Below are 25,471 nucleotides of genomic sequence, written 5' to 3'. Positions count from 1 at the left end.
GAAACTTCTGGGGTTAAATGAAACGTGTCCCATTTCACGGCTTTGCCACAGTTTGTTAAGTCAATCTGGCTCCGCCATTGACAGTAACAAGAGTCGGAAGGGACCTTGGAGGACATCTAGTCCAACCCCCTGCTCCACGCAGGAGACCTGTCCTAGGGATTCGAACCGCCGGCCTTTCTGATCGACAAGCTCGGCGTCTTAGCCACCGAGTCAGACGGTCGCAAAAGGGGATCACACGACCCTGGGGGCAGTGCGACCGTCGTAAATACGAGTCGGGTTGCCAAGCGTCTGAATTTTTTTGGTCACGCGGCCCTCGGGGATTGCCACAACGGTGTGGAAAAACGATCCTAAGTCACATTTTTCAGTGCCGTTGTCACTTCGGACGGTCACTAAACAAACTGTCGTAAGTCGAGGACTACCTGTAAGATGATAAACCGCCTTGTGAAAGGCAAGGGAATCCTGCAATTCTTTTTTTTTTAAAGTGGGACAATTTGGGCCAGCTTAGTAGGAAAAAAGGCAAGTTTTGGCGACAACAATTTTGTTTTCAAACTTAACAGTATTTAAAAATGTCTTGGAACTCTGGGAAATTTGAGGCTTTAAAAAAAAAAAAAAAAAAAAAGCTCCGAGAACTGCATTTTGATAGCGAAGTTGGAAGAACGTCTGCTAAATTGGAACGCAAAAAAACCACGCAAAGGCACGTCACACTCCCCCTCCTATGTTCGTACTGTCCGCTCCCTGAAGAGGCAGCACACATGGGGCGGTTTTTTGGGCGGGCGGGTGGGTGGGTGGGGCCCACAGAACGTCCCCTCCAATTTTGCAGAGGCCAAGCCCACCCCCAACCCTGTTTTGAAGGCTGCCCCCTCCCCACCACATTTCCCCAAATATAGCTGGAAGCACCCGTAGCTTGAAGAGCGAGCTGCGAGTTCTCGGATCAACGGACCGCTGGGAATCCTTACGAGTTGAGAAGCGAGTTCAAATCCAGGTCGACCATGGACGAAAAGCTGTCCTCGGCGGGAAGGGTCCCCAAAAGGCCGTTGAGGAAGCTGTTGTTGGTCGAATGGCCGCCCCCTCCACCGTCCCCGGGCTCTCCTCCCACCCTCCGCTGGCTGACCAAGCGAGTGATAGATTCCGGGTAGGTCATCAGAGTCCCCTGGGTATCCGGCAGCGGCGCAGGGCCGGCCCCTTCGTTGAGTAGCTGCCGGAACTCGGTGGTGTTGATGCTATCCAGGCTGCTGTAGGGGGCGTCGTCCAAAAGGCCCCCCAAGGGATCCCCTTCGAAGTGGAGGTGCAGGAAGGCGTCGGCGATGCTGGTTTCGGTGTCCATGGAGGAAGGCGGGGCCTGCGAGGAGACGCCCAAGCAAGACAGATCTTCCATGTTGACAGTGCTGAAGCTGGAGGCGGCGGCCATGGGAGGCGGCGGCGGGGTAGGGTGGCTGGGCCCGACGAAGTAGCCGGCGGGAGGCTGAGCCATAACTTGCGGCTTCTGAATTGGGCGCATAGGCGAGTGGCTGGATGCTCCCAGAAACCCTGGCACGGCTGCAAGGAGAAGCAAGTAAAGGTAAAGGTTCCCCTCGCACATACGTGCTAGTCGTTCCAGACTCTAAGGGGCGGTGCTCATCTCCGTTTCAAAGCCGAAGAGCCAGCGCTATCCGAAGACGCCTCCGTGGTCATGTGGCCGGCATGACTCAACGCCAAAGGCGCACGGGACTCTGTTCCCTTCCCACCAAAAGTGGTCCCTATTTTTCTACTTGCATTTTTTTTACCTGCTTTCGAACTGCTAGGTTGGCAGAAGCTGGGACAAGTCACGGGAGCTCACCCCATTACGCAGCACAAGGGATTCGAACTGCCGACCTTTCGATCGACAAGCTCAGTGTCTTAGCCACTGAGCCACCGCATTCCGAAGAAGCAAAGCGTGGCTTAATAAAGAAACAAGGGCCATGGCCAAAGCGAACGAGAAGCCAAAAGAGGCTTTCTCCAAAATTTGGGACTGGTTAAGAGTTTCAGCTCCTACATGAGTGATGGCTGAACGTTCCTCAGTGTGCCTAAATCAGAGAAAAGAACCAGTCTGGGAAACGAGGAGGCCCGTTTGTGTCTTTCTTCCCCCAGCAGGAAAAGAGAACTGGGGAAGAGAAAGAGAGAGAAAAAAAGAAAGAGAATACAGAATAACGAAGTTGGAAGGGACCTCGGAGGTCTTCTAGCCCAACCCCCTGCTCAAACAAGAGACCCTATACCAGTGATGGTAACCTTTTTGCCATCGAGTGCCAAAAGCGGGGGGAGCATGGGGAGTGGGAATGTCGCATGCATACCCACACCCATAATTCTATGCTCCCCACCCCTGCGCATGTGTGCGCCGACCCCCCGCACTCTCCCCACTTTTGGCATGTGATGGCACTGTGGGCCCATTTTTCACCCTCCCCAAGCTCCAGAGCCTTTCTAGGCGCCTGGGGAGGGTGAAAACGGCCTTCCCCACCCCCCAGAGGCCCTCCGGAGGCCGGAAACGGCCCATTTGCCGACTTCCGGAAGGCCTGTTTTTTACTCTCCCCCAGCTCCAAAGCTTTTCTATGAGCCTACGGAGGGCAAAAACAGCCTTCCCCACCCACCTGGAAGCTCTCTGGAGGCCAGAAACGGCCTGTTTGCTGACTTCCGGTAGGACCGGAAGGCCTGTTTTTTCACTCTCCCCAGGCTCCACAGCCTTTCTAGGAGTCTGAGGAGGGCAAAAACGGCCTTCCCCACACACCCCTGGAGGCTGGAAACGGCCCATTTGCTGACTTCCGGTGGGCCTGGAAGGCCCATTTCCGGCCTCCAGAGGGCGTCCGGTGTGTGTGTGTCGGGAAGGCCGTTTTTTCCCCTCCCCAGGCTCCTAGAAAGGCTCTGGAGCCTGGAGAGAGTGAAAAACAGGCCTTCTCCACCATTCTCCAGGCCCTCCGGAGGCCGGAAGCAGCCTGTTTCCCTACTTCCGGTGGGCCCAGAAGGCCCAAAAACCAGATAGCTGCCGCACGCATTAGTGCAAGGAGCTAAGCTCGCATGCTCACCGATATGGCTCCGCGTTTGCCATCACAGCCCTATAGCATTTTGGAGAAATGGCTGTCCAAATCTCGTCTTAAAAACCTCCAGCGATGGAGCATTTACAACTTCTGGAGGCAAGCTGATTCATTGTTCTCACTGCGAAAAGGGAGTGACGTTTGCTGCTTCTTGCACTAATGTATAAATTTTCTAAATAAATTAAAAATAAATAATGCTGTGAAGCTAATCGGGTCATAAACCACCAAGCTCAGAGAGCATCAAGGACCCCCCAGTTCAACCCCCGAGATACAAATATTCTCTTTGTACAGTCGCATTACTTCAGCCAAAATGCAGGCTTTTAGAAAAGGCTTCCAAATCCTTCCGGCCATCTCTCTCGGCAGCGTCCGAAAATATCTGGGAACGAGGACGGACTTACCGCTGGTGTTAGGCCGGGGCGCTCCGTGTTTCGGAACGGCAATGCGGCGTGGAGATTGGGCTTCTGTGGTTCCTACTGTTGAGGAAGATAAACAACAGGTAACCATGAATGCGAGCTTCAGAAATGCTCACACTTTTTAAAAAGACTGTTATTTCTGAGCCCACGGATGGCTGTGAAAGTTGGACCACAAGGCTGAGCGCCAAAGAATAGAGGCCTTTGAACTCTGGGGCTGGAGAAGACTCCTGTGAGTCCCTTGGACTGCGAGGCAATCCAACTGGTTGGTTCTAGAGGAGATCAACCCTGACTGCTCTCTAGAAGGCCAGATCCTGAAGAGGAAACTCAAATCCTTTGGCCACCTAACGAGAAGGAAGGACTCCCTGGAGAACAGCCGAATGCTTTGAACGATGGAGGACAAAAGAAGAAGAAGGGGACGGCAGAGAAGGAGGTGGCCGGATAGAGTCACTGAAGCAGTCGACGGGAGCTTAAATGGACTCCAGAGGATGGTAGAGGACAGGAAGGCCTGGAGGAACGTTGTCCATGGGGTCGCGATAGGTCGGATACGACTTCGCAACTAACGACAACATTTCAAAGAGCAATTCTGGTTGTTTTGAAGAAAAATGGAGAGCTGTTTGTTTTAAAATCACTCTTCCTTTGAATAGAAAAGAAATAACATAACATTAACATTAACTATAGAATTGGAAGGGATCTTGAAGATCTTTTAGTCCAGGGGTCTGCAACCTTAAACACTCAGAGAGCAATTTGGACCCGTTTCCCACAGAAAAGAAAACACAGGGAGCCACAAAACCCTTCCCGTGCCTGACTATTTCTTTAGCAGCCACAAAAGTAGCATATGTAGTTGAATTAAACGTTCTGTTTTCTTCTGAAACTTTTCTTTTCTTGGATTTATCCATGGTTGGCCTACTGGGGGTCAAAAAGCTCAATAAATCACGTGCCAGTGGGTGTCGCACATTGGCAGTTGTGACGTATATTTTGAGTGACAGGGAGCAGCAGCAGAGGGATGAAAGAGCCACATGCAGCTCCAGAGCCGCAGGTTGCTGACCCCCCGTTCTAGACTTTTGATTTGTTTTGGGCTGAAAAGTGCAAACATCTGGAATTCTTCAAAGCTTTTTTCTTGTTTCCTTTTAGTTCTGTTTCTAAGCCAGCTTTGGCAACTCTAAGATTCATGGACTTCAATTCCCAGAATTCCCTAGCCAGCACCAGCATTTCCCCCCCCTTCCCAGATGATTGGCCCTAAATCACTCGGCTGGCTGGGGAATTCTGGGAGTTGAAGTCCACAAGTCTTAAGTGGCCAAGATTGGACAACCTTGTTCCAAATCTTTTATTTTAACCGAATAACAGCCTTTTGACCACATAAGTCCTGAAACAATGAAGGTCATCGCCTCTCCTCACAGTCCCAATCCATCTTAATGGGACTTTGTTTGTCTGACATACTAAACCAGGCCTGAGTTGATGGGCATTGTAGTCCAAAGCCCCTGAAGGATGCACTGTTCAGCTGCCCGGCCTCAACTAAATCATTCCCCCACCCCCCACTTCCCAGGTTAGGCTTTTTCAAATGGGGCTGCCTCCCCCCCCCCGCCCTTTCCTGGCTGTTTCTTTAAACTTTGCCACCATTTTACCTGCAAAAGGTGTTTTCTGTACAAAGTTCTTAAAAGTGCCCAGGGTTCGTTTGCGCTTCTCCTCGATTCGATGGAAATCGCCTGCCCAAGAGAGGGAGGGGAGGGGGAAAAAGTCAATTTAGATAAATAGGATAGATAATACTTTTTTTAAAAAAATTATGCCTTTATTATTTTGATAACTGACTAAAAACACCTAATATTCCTTCCTCTTCCTTTTCTCCTCACAACAACAACCCTGTGAGGTGGGTCGGACTCAGACTGACTGGCCCAAGGTCACCCAGCTGGCTTTCATGCCAAAGATGGGACTAGAATTCACCGTCTCCTGGTGATTGGCCCCAAATCACTCAGCTGGCTTTCAGACCTAAGGAAGAACTAGAACTCCCAGTCTCCTGGTGATTGGCCCAAAGTCACCCAGCTGTCTTTCGTGCCTAAGGCGGGACTAGAACTCACTGTCTCCTGGTTTTCGGCCCAAACTCATCAAACTGGCTGTCATGGGTAAGGTGGAACTAGAACTCCCAGTCTCCTGGTGATTGGCCCAAAGTCACCCAGCTGTCTTTCGTGCCTAAGGCGGGACTAAAACTCCCAGTCTCCTGGTGATTGGCTCAAAGTCATCAAACTGGCTGTCATGGGTAAGGTGGGACTAGAACTCACTGTCTCCTGGCGATTGGCCCAAAGGGACAGAGCTACCTTTCATGCCTAAAATGGAACTAGAATTCCCAGCCTCTGGTTTCTAACCTGGTGCTGTAATTACTAGACCAAACTTATTTTTGTGGATAGACAAGATTTCACTTAATTATCCTGCATTCGGTAGACACTCAAAGGATCAGCAGCTGCAACCATATCCAGTAGTGGCCAAAATGGTGGAAACCTTTTGGGAAAAGTGTATTTTTGAGGTTTGATGGCTAATAACACCACTTTTTTTCCCCTGGAGTTTCAACATAATCCTATTCCACTGCTGGAATGGAAATGCCTGGGAATAGCCCAGACCTTCTCCCAATTGAAAATCTATGGAGCCGACTCAAGAAACTTTGTTAGTCAGAAGCGACCCAGCAATAAAACCCAGTTAATAGAAGCCATCATTCGATCTTGGTTTCACATTAGAACAGTCGCAGAACTCAAAGACTTGGTTCACTCCATGGGAAGACGTTGTAAGGCCATCATTCATGCTGAAGGTTACCCAACGAAGTATTAACTGACATGGGGGTCATTTTTGTCTATCTCGTTTTTTCTACGGTGATAATTTTTGTTGATCTCGTTTTTTTCTATGTGTTTCACTTTTCTTCTTTATCCTGTAACTGCTATTCTAATAGCAAACCCTTCCTAAAAGTGATTGCATTGCATTCTTGATTAAATTATCTTTCCATTGATATATAATTTTATGGTACTCCTCCAAAAAAAAGTGGTGTTATTAAGCTAGTTTTAGAAAATACACTTTTCCCAAAAGGTTTCCACAATTTTGGCCGCTACTGTATGTTTACCAATAAGCCAAGGATATGCCAAAATATAACCCTGAATGGATTGCGCCCGATTTACGCACTTCTCCTGTGACACAGCTGTAATATTTTTCCCCCCATTGCTGGCAACCGACTAAAGATTGAGATTTCCCCCCTGATTTCCCCGACAATTAAAACATTTTAACGAACGGATACCTTCATCCGGGAGATAACGGAACTCCATGGAGCCACTGACTTCTTTGTCGGAAGGCCGGTGCAGCTGCATCTGGACCGTCACGGGTTCGCGGATGGTCTGATCCGCGTAAGGCGGCGTCTTGAAGACTATGGCCACCTGGCGGTGGACGTCGGCCTGCGAGAAGGACCCTTTCGCTTCCCAGGAATCCTTGAAAAAGCGGACTTCGATGTCCTCTGGAAAAAGAAAGCAGAGACGTGGATTAGCCATCAAGGGAAAGGCGGTTCCTTTCCGCGAACTGACATAACGCTTACAAAACATGTTTGCTTGGGTGTCGGAGAAGGAAAACGCACAATAAATAAATAAAAGCAACATTCCGCTAGCCCCAAAGGTGCTTTTTTTTCCAAAGGCACCTGGACTTTGTTTTTCCTGGAAGACTTTTCGCTTCTCATCCAAGAAGCTTCTTCGGTTCTGACTGAATGGCGGAGGATGGACAGATTTATATTCCTTGCAGTCATCTGGTCGTTAGTACTCTCTCTGAGGATCGCTGAGGCCACTTGGGAGGTTTATCTGTGCTCTCGGGGTCGCCCGAATAGTGCAAATGGGTGTGGGAACCTTCTTGGAACTGCTGAAAGGCGTTTTAGTGTGTTTCAGTCTGTTTACAACATGGTCCTTTCAGCAGTTCCAAGAAGGCTCCACACCCATTTGCACCATTCGGGTGAACTTGAGGGCACAGATAAACCTCCAAGTGGCCTCAACGACTCTCTCAAAGGATGCAAATGACCAGCTGTCTGCATAAATCAAGACATTTCACTTCTCATCCCAAAAGCTTCTTCAGTTCCGACTGTATGGTAGAGGATGGAAAGATTTATATTCCTTGCAGTCCTCTGGTCGTTTGCACTCTCTCTGAGAGTTGTCGAGGCTACTTGGAGGTTTATCGGTGTTTTTCTGTATTTACCGTCATCTGAATAGCGCAAATGGGCCTGGAACCTTGGAACTGCTGAAAGGAGTGCATTTACACCCATTTGCACTATTCAGGTGACCCCAAGGGCACAGATAAACCTCCAAGTGGCCTCAATGACTCTCAGAGAGAGTACTAACAACCAGAGGACTGTAAGGAATATAAACCCTTTCGTCCTTCACCAGTGTTGTGGTCTGCCAGCAGCCTGCGGACCTGGCAGCAGAGTTGGACAATAAGGCTGGGGAGGACAATGGTAATCACTACTTGGGCCTTGGGCAAAACGACCATTCAATCAGAACCGAAGAAGCTTCTTGGACGAGAAGCGAAACGTCTTCAAGGAAAAACAAAGTCCAACTTGCCTTTGGAAAAAGCACCTTTGGGACAACTGTGATCTGGATGCCGGAGACTCTCCATAGGATCTGGAAAATTTTTAAAAATTTCTCAGGAGGTATTTGGAAAAAGCCCTACCTTTCTGCACTTTGTCACAGAGAAGGAAGATTTCGTCTCCCCCTAGGCAAGTCCCCGAATTGCGGTTGACGCGGCAGATTTTCAGCTCGGCTGTATTGGGCGCACCTACAGAAAGATTTTTTAAAAAAAAAAAAACCCTCAGGACTGGTCACTCTCAACTTACGACCGTTCGTCCGGCGACTGTTCAAAGTGACAACAGCACTGAAAAAAGTGAATTATGCCTTGTCCTCATACTTATGACTCACTATTGGATGTCAACTCACAGAGCATCCTGGCCTGCTCTCGAGTTGCCATAGGCCAGAGGGGGATGGGAAACCAATGAAACGGCAGACAAAACAGATGCACATTCCATGCTTATCTCCCTCAAGGCTGTATCCCAGGGTTACCTACAGCAGCCGGAGGGGAGTAACCTCTACAACCTGCGAATTGCTCCATTGGCGAATGTGACTGATGACACACCCTGTGGGCAGGGGGGAGGGGAAACAGGGTCATAATTGGGGCGTAAATTATGTAGGGTCAGAGCTGGCTTCACTTGGGAACCTGCCGACATGACGCTCCTAATAAATAACTGGATTTCTTTTGAAGCTTGGCTCGAGGCTCATGGTTTAATTAGGGCATCTGTTGGAACCCTGACAGTGTAACTCCATCTATTCCCCTAAACCAAGGGTGTCAAACTCGATTTCATTGAGGGCTGCATCAGGATTGTTTGACCTTGGGGAGGACTGGGAGTGGGTGGGCGTGGCATAGCAGAGGGCATGGCCAGGGTGGGCGTGGCCAGCTCAACATCACTCGTGTCAGGGGGCACCTGTGGTGGCCAAGTACTAAGGCAGGACTTCCCTCAGACCCTCCCTCCCTCTCATTATAAACTTCCTTCCTTCCTTCCTTCCTTCCTTCCTTCCTTCCTTCCTTCCATCCATCCATCCATCCATGGGTGGAAACTAATCAAGGAGAGAAGCAACTTAGAACTAAGGAGAAATTTCCTGCCAGTGAGAACAGTTAATCAGTAGAACAATTTGCCTCCAGAAGTTGTAAATGCTCCAACACTGGAAGTTTTAAAGGAGAGATTGGATAACCATTTGTCTGACGTGGTGTAGGATTTCCTGTCTAAGCAGGGGGTTGGACTAGAAGACCTCCAAGGTCCCTTCCAACTCTGTTTTTCTATGATTCTTTCCTTCCTTCCCCTCTTTTTCCTTCCTTCTTAATTCTTTCTTCTTCCTTCCTCTCCTTCTTTTTCCTTCCTTGATTCTCTTCCCACCTTCCCTTCTTTTTCTTTGTCTTTCCTCTTTCCCCTTCTCCTTTCCTATCCCTTCTTGCATGCTCAAACACAAAAGGGAAAACATTTCTCCTTTTCGTTTTGTTTTCAGTTTGTTTTGCTACTCCTTTGCTAGCCCTGCCAAGCTCCATTTCTGCTGGCAGAGGCACCGTAGGGCCGGTCCTTCGCTGTTTCCCGGGCAGCCCTGCGGGCTGGATCTAAACACTGGATCCGGCCCGCGGGCCTCGAGTTTGACACCCGCGCTCTAAACCAAAGGCTTCTGCCCATCACTCACGATTGTCATAGATCGGTTGGGAGACCACCAGGGGCAGCTGAATCAAATGCCCCGTGCTCGTATCTCGAATCCAGACCTGGAAACAGAGTCGAACTGCATTCAGGTCGTAATCGCCTTTGAGTTCATCCATCGGCACTGAGGGAGAGGAAAGCGAAAAAGAAACAAAAACGTCAGGAGGTTCTGAAGACCATTAAAGAATTAAAGCTACCAGATACCTGGAACTTATTATCATATGTGGTGGAGGTGTGAGAAAAAATAAAGACATGGTTGGAAAAGATGATAAAACAACGTATTGAGTTAAAACCCGAAATATTTCTGCTGGGGATCTTACCTGAAACTTATAATAAAGAGAATGCATATTTACCGTATTTTTCGGAGTATAAGATGCACCTTTTCCCCCCTAAAAGGAGGTAAAAATTTAGGTGCGTCTTATACATCGAAAAATTTAAGACACACCTAAATTAAATAAAGCCCCTCCCACCCACTGGCCCCCACCCTTTGGCTTCTGCCTCCCAGCAATTTACCTCCTTGCAGCAAGCAGCAAGAAGAAACAGCCCGTTTCAGCTTCAGCACAGCCTAATTAGCACAAGCTGATTTGTCTGTTTTGTGCAGGCCTCTGCTGCTTGCTGCAAGGAGGAAAATTGCTGGGAGCAGATTTTTTTTTCTTGTGATAATCAAGCTATGCTGAAAACGAAAATGAAAGCAAAGCAGGCTGTTTGCTGCAATGAGGCAAAATTGCTGGGAGGCAGAGGCAGATTTCTTTTTCTTGTTTTCCTCACCAAAAAAGGTAGGTCCGGAACACGTTATACTCCAAAAAATACGGTAATCATTCATGCATTAACCGCAGCTAGAATTGTATTTGCACAACATTGGAAAAATGAAGAGATTCCCATTGACGAGGAGGTGATTAGAAAATATTAGAATGTGCAGAAATGAATAGATTAACACCAGCAATTAAGGAGAGAGAACAAACTGACTATGGTATGATATGGAAGTATTTTGTCACTGGTTAGAGAATGGAAAAGGAACTTGGAAACGAAGAACACTAAAGAAAAATAGAAAATATATTAAGATAGAGGTATAAATAAGATGACAATTGTCAGTATACGTATGATGAGAATAACTGTGTTCGATGTTTAGTCTTATAATGTTTTAACTGTTTAATGTATTGTAAATTTTAAGTTTAGGGAAGCAATGTTAATGTGAAGGATGTTGCAAATGTTGAAGGATGTTGCACAGAGATAACTGTAACCCAGGCGACACACCAGCCAGTCTTTGCAACTACCGGCGAACTATCAGCGAACCAGATGTAAAATTAGCATCCGGCTGAATTTCACTCCTGCCACATAGCCACGCAAACACGTGACTCAGCCTTCCTTACCGCTGAACGGATTGTTCCCGGTCTCGATCCGTTTGGCCACGGCCTTTTCCAGATCCCGTTTCCGCACACACTGGATTCCTAGGTTTTGGAAGCTGGGGGACAAAGGCAGGCGTGAGTGTCCTACTCGGGGAAGGAAAAGAGGCCAACAGGCGATGCCCTTGTGGTGTCTACCTCCCAATTCCTGCTCCTTGCCCAGGTGTCTAGAGAAAAGAGGCACAAAAGCTCCAGGGACTCACCTGTGAATGGAGCGCTCCGGAGATAACTCGGCTTCGTAGTAGCCTTCTTTGCAATCCTTGCCCACCAGGTCGTGGGGGTGAGGCCGATGGGGGGCTTCCTTGGTCACCAGGGAGATACGGACCTTCCCCGGTCCCTGATAGTTGTGAATCTGGGGGCAAAAGAGGGAAAGCGTTGGAGACGGGCCAGCCAAACGTGTCTTCAGACTTGCATCTCCTCTTTAGGGAAGGAAAGGTTTTGATTTCATGGGGGGCGCATTCGCAAAATGGCTGCCCATCAGAGCGAGCGTGTCCGGGTGTAACCTTCCCACCCAGCTAGATGGCAGGGAGGCTGCCCAGGAAGTCTCCACAATCCCCGTCTTCGTGGCGAACGTGCTGTGACATGGGGGCGGGCTTCAAATATTTTACCAAGGATTTCTCTGGTGGGCGTGGCCATGGTGGGCGTGGCCTAGTCGACCATGGTGTGTGGGGGGGAGCTTTTTGCCCTCCCCAGGCTCCGGAGGCTTTTCTCAAGCTTCTGGGAGGGCGAAAACTGCCTCCCCAGGCACTGGAGGCCCTCTGGAGGCCAGAAATGGTCCCGTTTCAGCTTTCCCGAACTTCCAGTAGGCCTGTCTTTCACCCTCCCGAGCCTGCGTGGGGACTCCGGGGAGGGGAGGGGCAGGGTGGGCGGGGTCAGCCAGGAGTGGGATTTGGGGGTTCTCCGAACTGTACAGAATCTTAGCTAGAGGTTCTCCCGAACCTCTGTGAACCCACATCAGCCCTCCCCTGGCTGTGACATCACACCAACTTTTCATTTGGCCAGGAGGATGGCATGAGAAGGGACCGGGGATTTTAAAAGCAACCCGGTGCAAAGGCTTCTGGGAAATGGGGGGTCTTTCTGGGCAGGTGAGGAAGAGGAGCAAGGGAAGGCTGACCTTGATGGTGGGGTGCGTCTTGGTGGTATCGGTGCTGCGTTCTCCCGGGATGGAGCCGGCCAAGCGGCCCTCGCACTGGTAACGGAAGCGCATCCCGCGTTGCTTCGGCTGCTCGATTATTTCCACCATGGGGTTGCTGCTGGGAGTGGGTTCTTGAGGGAGGGAAGAAGGAAAGAAAGGAGGATAGGAAAAGAGAAGGAAGAAGGAAAGAATGCACAGGAGAGAAGGAAGGGAGGAAAAGAAACAGAGGTGTAAAAGGAAAGGAGGGAGAAAAGAAGAAGGGAGAGAAAGGAAGAAAAAAGGAAAGGAAGGAAAAGAGAAAGAATTGAGAAAGCAGGGGGAAAGGGAGGGAGAAGGGGGAAAGAAGGTAAGAGAAAGAAGCAAGGAAAAGAGAAAGAAAGGAAAAGAGAAAGAAAGAAGGAAAGAAAAAGGAAAAGAAAGAAGATAGGAAAAGAGAAAGAAGCAAGAAAAAGGAAAGGAAGGAAAAGAAGGATGCAAAGAAAGAATGAGAAGGAAAGAAGGAAGGAAAAGAAAGAAGGATGCAAAGAAAGTGAGAAGGAAGGAAGGAAAAGAAAGAGGATGCAAAGAAAGAATGAGAAGGAAGGAAGGAAGGAAAAGAAAGAAGGATGCAAAGAAAGAATGAGGAAGGAAGGAAGGAGAAGAAAGAGGATGCAAAGAAAGAATAAAAAGGAAGGAAGGAAAAGAAAAAAGGATGCAAAGAAAGTGAGAAGGAAGGAAAAGAAAGAAGGATGCAAAGAAAGAATGAGAAGGAAGGAAGGAAGGAAAAGAAAGAAGGATGCAAAGAAAGAATGAAAAGGAAGGGAGGGAGGGAGAGAGCAAATGAAGTATTAATACTGTAGAAGACAACCCCTTCCCCAGGCCAACACATGGCACGATTCACTTAATAACTATAGTGATTCGCTTAGCAACCATTGGCAAAAAAAAGGTCGTAACATCGAGTAACAACTCCCTTAACCGCCTTCCTTAGTTCCGATTGCAGTCCTAAATCAAGATCTATTTTATACCGCATTTTGAATGCTGGCATTTATACCCCACATCGGATCGATCGATTTGAAGCCAATCTCTCCAACTTCTCCCACGTATAGGAGGAGGTAGATAAAATTTGGAGGTGGGGGGAGAAATTAAAGGAGAGAGAGAGAAAAAAATAAATAAAAGGAACGAATTCCCCCTCAGAGATTTAAAAAAACACCACCACCACACATTCAATTTGTCAGAGGCCTCGCCGGTTGTCCTTCTCCGGATAATAATACACAATGACACAATTTTCTTAGCAGGTCAGGCCTTCTTCCCTCCCGCTTGAAAAAAAACAAAAACGGGGATTTCCTAAATCCTAACTTTGAGCAATATTGGAATTTCTGCCTCTCTTTCTTGAATAACTTAAATCACCAGATCAGAATTTGGCTGCCCTGTGCCGCCCGGTTTTGTTTGCATTGTTTGGAAGCCAAAGGGAAAAAAAAGAAAAAAGGAAGTATTGAAAAAAAGAAAGAAAAACACTCAAAAGCAATCTTGTTCAAAGGGGAATCCCCCAAAACTTGCTGGATCTACGACCGACGGACGGTCGTGAATGAGAGAGGCGGAAAAAAAATACCCATTTCCTGGCAGGGAGAATTTTCCCACGTTTGAAAGAACCGGCTTGACGTCTTCGTTTCTGGAGCTTTAGAATAAAATAGAACCAAGACGGCACGCACAGCCATATCTGTGGGCACGCGAGCATTGCCCTAGCTCAGCTCCAGCGCGCGTGCCAGCTGATTTTCGGGCTTTCCGGGCCTATTGGGAGTTGGGTAACGGCCCGTTTCTGGCCCCCGGGACTGTGAGGAAAGCCATTTTTGCCCTCCCCAGGCTCCTAGGAAGGCTCTGGAGCCTGGAGAGGGCAAAAAAACGGGCCTACCGCGTGCCAAAAGCAGGGGAAGCATGGGGGGGGGTTTGCGTGCACATGCGCGGGGGTGCGGGGCGCATTGAATTATGAGTGTGGGCACGCGCACGCACAAACCCCCTGCACTTCCCCCGCTTTTGGCACGCGACGGCAAAAAGGTTAGCCATCACTGAAATAGAAATCTAAAATATAGAATAGAATACAATTCTTTACTGGCCAAGTGTGATCGGACGCACAAGGAATTTGTCTTTGGTGCATACGCTCTCGGTGTACATAAAAGAAAAAAATAAAATATATTCGTCAAGAATCATACGATTCTTGACGCTTATAGTCATAGGATACTAATAAGCGATCAAATCTTACCAGGAAACAATAAAAACAATATCAATAGAGAAACCAGATTTGTAGAGATTCTCCATCATCCAAAGTCGTGGTTTGTCCCAAATGTGATTTTTTTTTTCAGGAGGCAACTGGACTTTTCTTGTTATTTTTTTTTAAAGACATTTCACTTCTCATCCAAGAAGCTTCTTCAGCTCTGACTGGATGGTGGGGAAGGGAAGGATTGATACTCCTTGCAGACAGCTGGTCATTTGCATCCTTTTTAGAGGGTCGTTGAGGCCACTTGGAGGTTTATCTGTGTCCTCGGGGGTCACCTGAGTTGTTTCAGGAGTTCCAAAGAAATCTCCACGCCCATTTGCACCACTCAGGACCTCAGGACTAGAAGACCTCCAAGGTCCCTTCCAGCTCTATTCCGATTCTAATAGGCATTATTTGGAGAAATATATATATTTTTAAACAGAAACTTGGAATGTGCAACTTACCATGAAGGCCCCAGCTTGGTGGAAAAAGCAAAGGAAGAAGATCTGAAAGAAAAAGGGGGAAAAAATAGTGTTTTTTTCCATGTTTGGTTTGTTTAAGCCATCATTGGCTGAATTTAAGCCGGCATTACTGGGTTTACAAGTCCCGAGCCATTACGATTTGTGTTAAGTATGAAAGCTTCCCATCGTTCCAGAGGGGCATTTCTCAGCTGGATTTCAACAAGTTTGAGGTGAAACAGGCCCTGTGTCAACAATTAAAAAAAAACAAACAAACTAGAATGCTAGTCCTCATTGTTATAAACAGCTGGCTTAAATATGGAATGCAGAAACGCCTTTTACCAAGACAAATGATCGTTCCATTATTATTCCCACCCCCATAGATAGCAACAATTGGGTTTCTTAAACTGGGTTTACGTGTTGTCGGAATGTTTACAGAAAAAAAATCAGTTTTTTTCCATGGCTTCTGGGCATCAAATCCATTCGCTCTGTCCCACTACAGGTAGGGCTCACCTTACCACCAGACATAAACTATTTGCAGCCCATCTTGTATTCCAACAACTCCAGGCGGTTTTGACAGAAATGACAACAGCACTCAAAAAGCTGACTTTACGACCGATCCTCACACTTACGACGATGTCCCCACGGTCACGTGATCGGAATTTGGGTGGTTTGGGAAGCGACTTTCCCAGCCGGGCTTCTTCCGACCGGCGAAGTCAATGAAATAAAGACCGCCTGGCTTGTATGTAACGACCGCGGTGATTCGCTTAACGACGGTGGCAAAAAGGTCGCCAAATGAGGCAAGCCGCCTTGCTTAGCGACGGACATTTTTGGGCTCAACGGTGGTCGTACGTCGAGGACTACCTGTGCTGCTCACGCAGCGTCGAATATCCGAGACGCTGAAGAAGGAAATTTTGAAAAGAGAAGCAGAAGAGACGGTCCTGAGCCCAAAAGGAGGAAGTTGCAGATGAAAACTTCACGGTCAAATATTTCACAGACTGACAAGCGGGGTCAGAGGTGAAGGGAAATACACAAATATAAGAACTTCTTAAATGTCTTTCTAAAAAATGAGGGTTTTTTTTCTTCCCCTCAGTTGAGGCTATTCGCTGCTCCAGTTATACTTTTGAAGTTTGCTTTTATTTATTCACTTCTGAAGACATTTTGAGGTCTGGAATAATTACCTGTGGTTTCTCTTAGATCAGGGTTTTTCAAACTTTTAAGATGGGTGGACTTCGATTCCCAGCATACTGGCTGGGGGATTCTGGGAGTTGAAATCTTCCCATCTTAAAGCATTTTGGCTAGGGAATTCTGGGAGTTGAGGTCCACCCGTCTTAAAACACACTCGGCTCCCCATGCCCTAATCCAAGTTTAAATCACATGCAAGCCTTGTTTTAATCCTTGTTTTAAATTTTAATCCTAGTTTAAATTTTAATTCTACTTTAAATTTTAATCCTAGTTTATAATGGCAGCCTGCACTGCTAGTCTTAATCCTAGTTTAAATTTTAATCCTAGTTTAGTTTATAATGGCAGCATGCACTGCTAGTTTTAATCCTAGTTTAAATTTTAGGGCCTGGTGGCTCAGCAGACTAATAGCATTGTGATTAACACCAGCTGTCTGCAATTACTGTAAGTTCGAATCTCACCAGGCTCAAGGTTGACTCAACCTTCCATCCTTTCTAAGGTAGGTAAATTGAGCCAGTTTGTGGGGGCAATAAGATGATTTTGTATAAATATACAAAAGTATGAAGGCTATTGCTTAACGCATTGTAAGCCGCCCTGAGTCTCCGGATAAGGGCGGCATATAAATCAAATTTAAAAAAAAAAAAATTAGCCCTGGTTTAAATTTTAGCCCTAGTTTAAATGGCAGCATGTAATGCTAATTTTAATCCTAATTTATGTTTTAATCCTACTTTAAACGGCAACACCCATTCCCCGTATCTCCTTTGGGTTCTGAAATTTCAGCAGATAATTGTCTCCATTGGGCTGTGAAGCCGCTGAGGACTAGAAAACTGGTTCCAGCCAATGAACTTTGCGGAGCTAAATGGCACTCCTGGCTGGGCTATACTCCACATTCCTTAGATTTCGCAGTCACAGATACCAGATACACACCCCGTCACAACAAACAATTAAGCCTCTTAAGAGAGCAGCCAAGCTCTGTGGGGTTGTAAAATGTTAGTACAAATTTGGTGGCGGCGAATGGAATAATAGTATGACTTTAGCCAAATCCTTGAGGACTAGAAACCCGGGAAAATCATTGTTTTCTCCCGCTTAGAAAAGTGGGTGTGGAGTTGTTTGCAGGAACATTATAGGGATAATCCTCAATTTACAACCATTCATTTAGTGACGGTCAGAAGTTACTAAACAGCACCGAGAAATGTGACTTACAACTGATCCTCGGACTTAACGACCCCGACGGTCACGTGATCAGAAATTGGGAGTTTTTCCAACCAGCATCGTCTTTATGATGGTTGCAGTGTGCCAGCCAGTTTATGACAAGCAAAGTCGGTGTGTGTGTGTGTGTGGGGGGGGGGGGGGTGTTGATTCATTTAATGACATGATTCATTTAACGAAACTGCAGTGATTTACTGAACCCTCCACGGCGAAAAGATCATAAAACTGAACGCAACTCGCTTAACAGCCGACCTCACTTAGCAACGGAAATTCTGTTTCTCCATTGCGGTCGTAAGATAAGGACTGACTGTATTCCTATCTTCCAAGGCCTCACAATCTCTAGAAGTAAAAATATTTCCGTTCCATCTCTTTCTGAAAACCTGACTTTCTCTTGCATAAAACTGGACATTTTTATTAAGGCAGAGATTTATTGCATGCTCACAACTTCGATATTACTTAGTTACCAATTTGTTTTATTTCCTGCCTCACCCTATTATTGATGGAAAAACTGGATATCTTTTATTACAAGTCACCAGTTTAGCATTTTACCTGGGTTGGGCAAAATTTTTTTAATCTGGAATTAAAACGGAATCCCCTTTAAATCCCCTCCTTTCTAATGCCCCCCCCGTATCATTTGAATTCCTTGATATTACTAAATTTTAGCTCAGAATCATTGCGAGCGGAGCCCCGTAAAAGTTTGGTATTATTACAGCCAGTGTAATTATTTTACATGGATTTTGAGTTGGCAATTGTAATCAAACATTGCAAAACGAATTAAATAATCATGAACGCTGGCTGAGAGAAACCTGGTAGAAAAATGGGACTGTCATTTTATAAATATGGACATACCTATGTTTGTTACACATTAACCGCTATTTTTATTAAAACTATTTTAACGAAGGTTAAATCAAAATCATTGGGAATTCGGGCAACCTTCTGAATTAACTAAACAATTACGTTCCAAGTTCCTTTAGGCATTTGTCCTACGTTATCGGAACCAGTTAACACAAAAGGAGAAAAACATCACACATATTTACCCACACGTATAAAGTCACAACCTTCACCCATCACACAGGCCAGGGAGGAATAGAACCTCCAAGGTCAGCAACAGTCTATCGGTGGCAGAAAAGGGCACAGGTGAGTTACAAGTCCTGCTAAAGTCAATAATCAATTGGAAGGTATTGTTTGAGAAAATTGATAGTTATAATAATTGGGATATTGTTTAAATATGTCTAACAATTGTAATAATTTGAACATTTTTTTTATTTAAGCAAAAAGGAAAAGGAAATTGAAATAGCGTTATTTGAATTAAGAACTAAGCTTAAATGTCAAAGGTTAAATTGCTATATTTTTAAGATGAGAGATAAGATTTAAGTTTGATAAATGTACTATGAGTTATTAACTGATTTAAGATTTTAGGTGGGTTAATAGAAGGGTAATTGTTTTGATTTAAGTAAATAAGAGTAAACTCTTTTTAAGATGGTATTAGTTGAATAAGTGATTTAAGATTGAGAAAGAAGTGTTATGGCAAAACAGGAATATATAAAATTTTGTTAAGGATGAGAAATTTTTTTATAAATTAATATCCGGATCAAAGCTCTGTTCTGAAAAGATGCAATTGGTTAAAAAATAAAAAACATTTTGCAAAAATAATAATAATAATAATTACTGTTTTTTTTAAAACAACTTTTATGGTATATTGTTCGCATTTTTTTTGTTGTAAGCTGCCCAGAGTCCCCAGGGAGTTGGGCGGCATAGAAATGCAACAAATAAATAAAATAAATAATAATCATCACCACCCAAAAAATATAAATAAATCAGAAAAAAAATATATCTTTTTGGCTTCTTTATTATTTTTTTTTAAAGATACATTCTCTATATTTTTATCCAGGTGAGCTCCAGAACACTCACAGGCACTCTCTTCTCTAACTTATTTATATCAGATTTACTTATAAATTATGTACAGGAAATCCTCGATTTACAACCGCAACGGAGCCCAACATTTCTGTTGCTAAGCGAGATAATTGAGTTTTGCCTCGTTTTACAACCCTTTTTTTTGCCACTTTCATTAAGGGAATCACTGCAGGTGTTAAATTAGCAACACGGTTGTTAAGTAAACCCGGCTTCCTTATTAACTTTGTCAGGAGGCCACTGTGGGGGATGCTGCAAATGGCCATAAGAGTGAAACAGTCATACTTTTTTCCACTGTCATTGTAACTTCAAATGGTCACTAAATGAACTGTATTTGTGTATCAAAATTTATATGCCACCCTATCAAAGATTCTGGGCTATTATCCTAAAATAACAATATAAAGCAATTAGAACATTAAAAACATTTTAGGTAGATATAAAGATATACACACACACATATGGTATATATAAAGTTATATACTATGAATGAAGATAATATTAACAGAGTCAGAAGGGACCTTGAAGGTCATCTAGTCCAACCCCCTGCTTACACAAGAGACCTGTCCTAGGGATTTGAACCGCCGAACTGCCGACCTTTCTGATCGACAAGCTCAGCGTCTTAGCCACTGAGCCACCTTGTCAGGCTATGCACATACAGGTAGTCCTTGATTTACGACAGCTCATTTAGTGGCCGAAAGTTACAACGGCACTGAAAAAAATGTGACTTATGACTTTCTCAGAGTTACGACCTTTGCAGCATTCATTCCGCCCCCCCCATGGTCACGTGATCCAAAATTCGGATGCTTAGCATAGCATTAAATATGAAGCGGTTGCTAAGTTAGCAACTGCTTCATATTTACGACGGATGGAGTGTCCTGGGGAGTCCCCGTGATTCCCTTCTTACGACCTTCTGCACAAGCTAGATTTACTTAAGAACCATATTACTATTATTGATTGATTGATTGATTCGATTTATATGCCGCCCTTCTCCGAAGACTCAGGGCGGCTTACAATGCATTAAGCAATATTCTTCATACTGTTTGTATATACCTGCTTAGTAGGGCTTTCGGCCCCCCCAAGCGGTGTTCTATTTTATACAAAGTCAGTTTACGGCCCCCACAATCCGGGTCCTCATTTTACCTACCCCGGAAGGATGGAAGGCTGAGTCAACCTTGAACCTGGTGAGATTCAAACTTGCAGTAATTGCAGGCAGCTGGTGCTACTTAACAGCACTTTAGTCTACTGAGTCACCAAGGCTCAAGACTAAGAGCCTTGGTAGTACAGTGGTCTAAGGCACCCTGTTATTAAGCTGGTTATTAAGACCAGATGCCTGCAATTACTGCAGGTTCGAATCTCGCCAGGCTCAAGGTTGATTCAGCCTTCCATCCTTTCTAAGGTAGGTAAAATGAGGACCCAGTTTGTGGGGGCAATAAGCTGACTTTGTATAAATATACAAAAGGATGAAGGCTATTGCTTAGCACATTGTAAGCCGCCCTGAGTCTCCGGAGAAGGGCGGCATATAAATCAAATTAAAAAAAAAAAAAAAGTTAACAACTGCAATTCTTCACCGAACAACTGTGGCAAGAGAGGTCGTAAAACGGGTCACAACTCACTTAAGAAATGTCTCACTTAATGACATAAATCTTGGGCCCCATGGTGGCCGTAAGTCGAGGACCACCTGTGTAGATAAGATATAAATATACGGTAGAAAAATAATAGAAAATCAGAACGTGACCTCAAGGAAGAATGAAAATCCTAAACAAAATCAGGAATACAAAAGACACATTTTGGCCACGCGCTTTTTATTAACCCATTGGCCACTCAAGGGGTCCGTCATTTCTAAAGGGCCAGCAGCTTAAAAACGACTCAAAACAGTCCAAAATTATGATTTCAACCCACACAACCCACAAAGAGAAGAGAGAAAACTCAAGAGATTCAAACCAGGAAATAGTGAAGTCACCGTAAAGTCAGAATCTTTTGAAAAAGGCAACCTGCCAGGTGATTTTTCCGAAAAAAGCCACACAACTGGTGCATTTGTAAGGCCGACACTGAAGTGTGTTAAGCAAGGAGGCATGTGTTCATTTATTTATTCATTTGCTTTGTCGCATTTCTATGCCGCCCAACTCCCGAGGGACAACCGTTGTGTTGTGTGTGAATCACTCAAGCCTGATTTTTTTCAAGATATTGTTTCTTAACTTTTTCTCCCCCCCCCACGTGCTGCTTTTTCAAAGAGGCACCGAGGCAGCATAGGCCAAGTTAAAATAATAATAAATATAAACCAGCATTGTTAAAACCATCTTCTAAAATACACCCTGGTTTGGAATGGACAACTCCCAGAATTCCTAGCTGCTCGTTCCCATTTTTTTCTAGGAATTCTGGGATTTGCAGTATCCCAACGCAACCTGGCACACCATCCGTTAAGGAAGATGCTTCCAAACGACATAGAAACCCCACCGAGGTTAGGATGGGTAAATCATTCTTTTGAAAGCATTGAAAAGGTCAGGGTGGGTCAAGAGACCACTCCAGATGGTCTCATGGGGTCCCTGCCCCGTCCTTCTTTACATCCCCTTCCCCAACGCACACACACACACACCCGATTCCCTCCCAAACAAAAATCTGAAATACAATTTTCTTCCAAGGAAGAAAAATAAAATAAAAAAATAAAGTAAAGTAAAGCAAAATAAAATAAAATAATAAAATAAAGTAATAAAATAAAATAATAAAGTAAAGTAAAATAAAATAATAAAGTAATAAAATAATAAAATAAAATAAAAAAGTAAAGTACAGTACAGTAAAGAAAAAAAAATAAAATAAAATAAAATAAAAAATAAAAATAAAAAAAGGGAATGGCAGGACATTTCCTACTCAAATGGAGGGAGCATTATTTTTTCTAGGGAATTCAAGTAGTCCTCGAATTACAACCTCTCGTTTAGCGACCCTCTGAAGTTACGACCACCCTGAAAAGAAAAGAAAAAACAGACCGGTCCTCACACTTACGACCGCCACAGCATTTCTCACAGTCCTTGATCACAACTTTGGCCGCTGTATTTATAACGGCTGCAGCATCCCAGGGTCCTGTGTGGCTGCCATTTGCGCAGCCCGATTTGACAAGCAAACAACAACAACAACGGTGGGGGGACTCCGATGCCAGATCCACTTAAGGACCGGCATGATTCACTTAACAACGGCAGTACAACCGAGGCCCGAGAAAAGGGTTGTAACATCGAGCGCAACTCCCTTGCCAAACTGCCTCGCTTAACAACAGAAATTCTTGTCCCAAGTCGGGTCGTAAGTGGAGGACTCCCTGTGTGTGTTGATGATGATGATGATGATGATGATGGAGGGGGTAAAAACCTGTCCATTTATCACACCCGTTTTCTGAGGAGGGAGGCAAAACGGATGGATATATTGGGGGGGGGAGAGAAAAAGGATAATGGGAAAAAGTGACAAGGGGCCATTTGGGTTTTTTTGGGGTGGGGGATCCCTAAATAAATAAATGAAAGCAGAGGCCAATAGCTACACTTTCTGGGGGGGGTCGGGGGGGGAGAAACAGAGAGGTGTTAACTGTAACAAGTTAAGGCCTCATCAGGGCATCTCCTTTGGGGGGGGGAGATCTGATCCCCCCCCATCAAAAGAGGGGAGTAAAAGGGGGAGGGGGTGTCATCTTCAACTGCAGCCACAGGTGCCTGGAAGGGAGGAGCAGACTCCCAAACGGGGGGGGGGGGGATGCAGGGATAGAGAAGGGGGGAGGGCAGCTCCTTTCTTGGGGGGAGGTCTGATTCCCCCTGCCAATCAAGGGAGGGGGCTAGAAGGAGGAGGAGGGGTCCCCATCACCGCAGCCATAGGTGCCTTGTGGGGGGGTGGGGGTGGGGGAAGAGGCAGAGCCCCAAAGGAAGGGATGGGGGGACAGAGAGGGGAGGGCAGCTTTCCTGGAGGGAGGGGTTTGATTCCCCCCCTAAATCAAAGGAGGAGGAAAAAGGAAAAGTGTAACCCCAGGTGCCCCTTTCTTGGGGGACTGTCTCACCCCCCCCAATGAAGGGAGGGGAGAAAAGGGGGGGTCCCCTCCACCGAAGCTACAGGTGCCTGGGGGGAGCCCCAAAGGGGGGGAGAGACAGAGAGAGTGGAGGCAGCTCCTTTCTTGGGGGGGATGTCTGATTCCTCCATCAAAGGAGAGGAGAAAAGGGGGGGCTAAAAGGAGAAGGGGGTCCCCACCACTGCAGCCACAGGTGCCCCTTTCTGGGGGGTGGGGTGCCTGATTTCCCCCTAAATCAAGGATGAAAAGGTGGGGGGCGTGAAAGGAGGGGTTCCACAGGTGCCTGGGGGGAGGGGCGGAGCCCCAAAGAGAGGGATTGGGGGGAACAGAGAGAGGGGAGGGCAGCTCCTTTCTTGGAGGGAGGGGTCTGATTCCCCCCCTAAATCAAGGGAGGGGGGAAAAAGGGAGAAGGGGGTCCCCTCCACCACAGCCACAGTTACCCCTTTCTTGGGGGGTCTGGTCCCCCAATGAAGGGAGGGGAGAAAAGGGGGGGCTGAAAGGAGAAGAGGGTCCCCTCCACCACACCCCCAGGTGCCCCTTTCTGGGGGGGGGGGGTTCTGATTCCCTCCCAAATCAAGGGAGGGGAGAAAAGGGGGGGCTGAAAGGAGGGGATCTACAGGTGCCTGGGGGGGGACAGAGAGGGTGGAGGCAGCCCCTTTCTTGGGGGGGGGTCTGATCCCTCCATCAAAGGAAAGGAGAAAAGGGGGGGGCTAAAAGGAGTAGGGGGTTCCCTCCAACGCACCCCCAGATGCCCCTTTCTTGGGGGCTCTGATCCCCCTAAATCAAGGGAGGGGAGAAAAGAGGGGGGGCTGAAAGGAGGGGTTCCACAGGTGCCTGGAGGGAGGGGCAGAGCCCCAAAGGGAGGGATGGGGGGGGACAGAGAGAGGGGAGGGCAGCTCCTTTCTTGGAGGGAGGGGTCTGATCCCCCCCCCAAATCAAGGGAGGGGAGAAAAGAGGGGGGGCTGAAAGGAGGGGATCCACAGGTGCCTGGGGGGGAGGGAGGGGCGGGGGGGGAGGAGCCAAGAACCACTCACCGTCCATGGTGGTCGCCGGGGGCATCTGGGGCTCCCCCATGGCGGGCGAGGGAGGGAGGGGCCCGGAGGCCTTGGGGCCAAGCCACGCAGCACCGGCTCCGAAAGCCCGGAGTCCCCCGCCGCTCGATACGCCTCCTCAAAGGCCGGGGAGCCGGGCGAGGGGGTCTCTCGGCCGGCGGCGGGAGGAAGGGAGCGGGCGGGCGGGCGGAGGCCGCGGAACCTTCGCGGCGGCTACAATGTATCCAGCCCAAAGGAAACACCCTGCCCCACGTGACCCGGGCGCCTGCTGGGAAAGCCCCGCCCCGCCGCGCTGGCCACGCCCACCACGCCAATCGCACAGGCGGAGGGGCGGGGCGCCAGTTTAAAAGGGAAACAGCAATACTGGTAGTAATAGTAAATAGTAATAGTAAATAATAATTTAATAATAATAATAATAATAATAATAATAATAATACATAATAATAATAACAACAACAACAACAACAACAACAACAACAACAACAACAAAACAACCATAATAATCATAATAAAAATAATAAAAATAATACGAAATCCAGCATGGTCATCTCGTTTGCAAACAAATCATCATCATCATCATCATCATCATCAAAATAATAATAAAAATAATAGTAATAGTAATAATTTTATTTTTAATGTTTAATGTTTAATGAATAAAAGAGATAATAACTAGGCAGCAACCCGTATCAACTATTAGCACCAGTCAAAGGTATTTGGTGATGCATTTTCGAATGTTCAGTTGACCGAGTTTCAGTTTTAATGAATAAAAGAGAATAATAAGGTACTTGGTTGATACCTAGGATGCTGGCAGCAACCCATATCAGCCATTAGCACCAGTCAATGGTATTTGTGATGCATTTTCGAATGTTCAGTTGACTGAGTTTCACGTTTAATGAATAAAGTAAATGATAATAATGTCAATGATATCTGTGATACATTTTTAAATGTTCACTTGACTTTCATTTTTAATTAATAAAAGTGATGATGATAATAAATGATACATTCTTAAATGTTTGGCTGACTTTCATTTTTAATGAATAATATGATGATAATACTACATTTTTCAATGTTCAGTTGACTGACTTTCATTTTTAATGAATAAAAGATAATAATAAGGTACTTGGTTGATACCTAGGATCTAGCAGCAACCATATCAGCCATTAGCACCA

The 25,471-nt window shown here is 46.2% G+C and overlaps 1 protein-coding gene across 1 annotated transcript; it reads right to left on the bottom strand.

Moving 5' to 3' along the window:
- Positions 1-881: 881 nt before the first annotated feature.
- On the bottom strand, positions 882-24,536 carry RELA (RELA proto-oncogene, NF-kB subunit). The gene is made up of 11 exons (XM_070950282.1): positions 24,285-24,536; positions 14,922-14,963; positions 12,207-12,358; positions 11,296-11,444; positions 11,060-11,151; positions 9,679-9,813; positions 8,132-8,236; positions 6,726-6,938; positions 5,077-5,157; positions 3,440-3,514; positions 882-1,536 (listed from the first exon to the last, which is right to left on the bottom strand). The coding sequence occupies exons 1-11, from the start codon at positions 24,322-24,324 to the stop codon at positions 953-955; spliced, it is 1,668 nt and encodes a 555-aa protein (XP_070806383.1). The 5' UTR covers positions 24,325-24,536; the 3' UTR covers positions 882-952.
- Positions 24,537-25,471: the final 935 nt, after the last annotated feature.

This window comes from Pituophis catenifer, unplaced genomic scaffold (assembly GCF_029215685.1).
Source record: "Pituophis catenifer annectens isolate HBS135680 unplaced genomic scaffold, rPitCat1.0.hap2 SCAF_10, whole genome shotgun sequence".
In the NCBI taxonomy this organism is placed as follows: domain Eukaryota; kingdom Metazoa; phylum Chordata; class Lepidosauria; order Squamata; family Colubridae; genus Pituophis; species Pituophis catenifer.
Note: the sequence above shows the minus strand (reverse complement) of the source record. Positions and strands in the feature narration are given on the sequence as shown.

What these genes read in the sequence shown, in the direction of transcription:
- RELA (XM_070950282.1), bottom strand. Translation starts at nt 24,324, where the DNA reads ATGGGGGAGCCCCAGATGCCCCCGGCGACCACCATGGACG. An exon ending in ACAGAAAACACCTTTTGCAG is followed by an intron (nt 3,515 to 5,076) that starts GTAAAATGGTGG and finishes CTTCCTCAACAG; the next exon opens with TAGGAACCACAGAAGCCCAA. An exon ending in GCCCCGGCCTAACACCAGCG is followed by an intron (nt 1,537 to 3,439) that starts GTAAGTCCGTCC and finishes TTCTCCTTGCAG; the next exon opens with CCGTGCCAGGGTTTCTGGGA.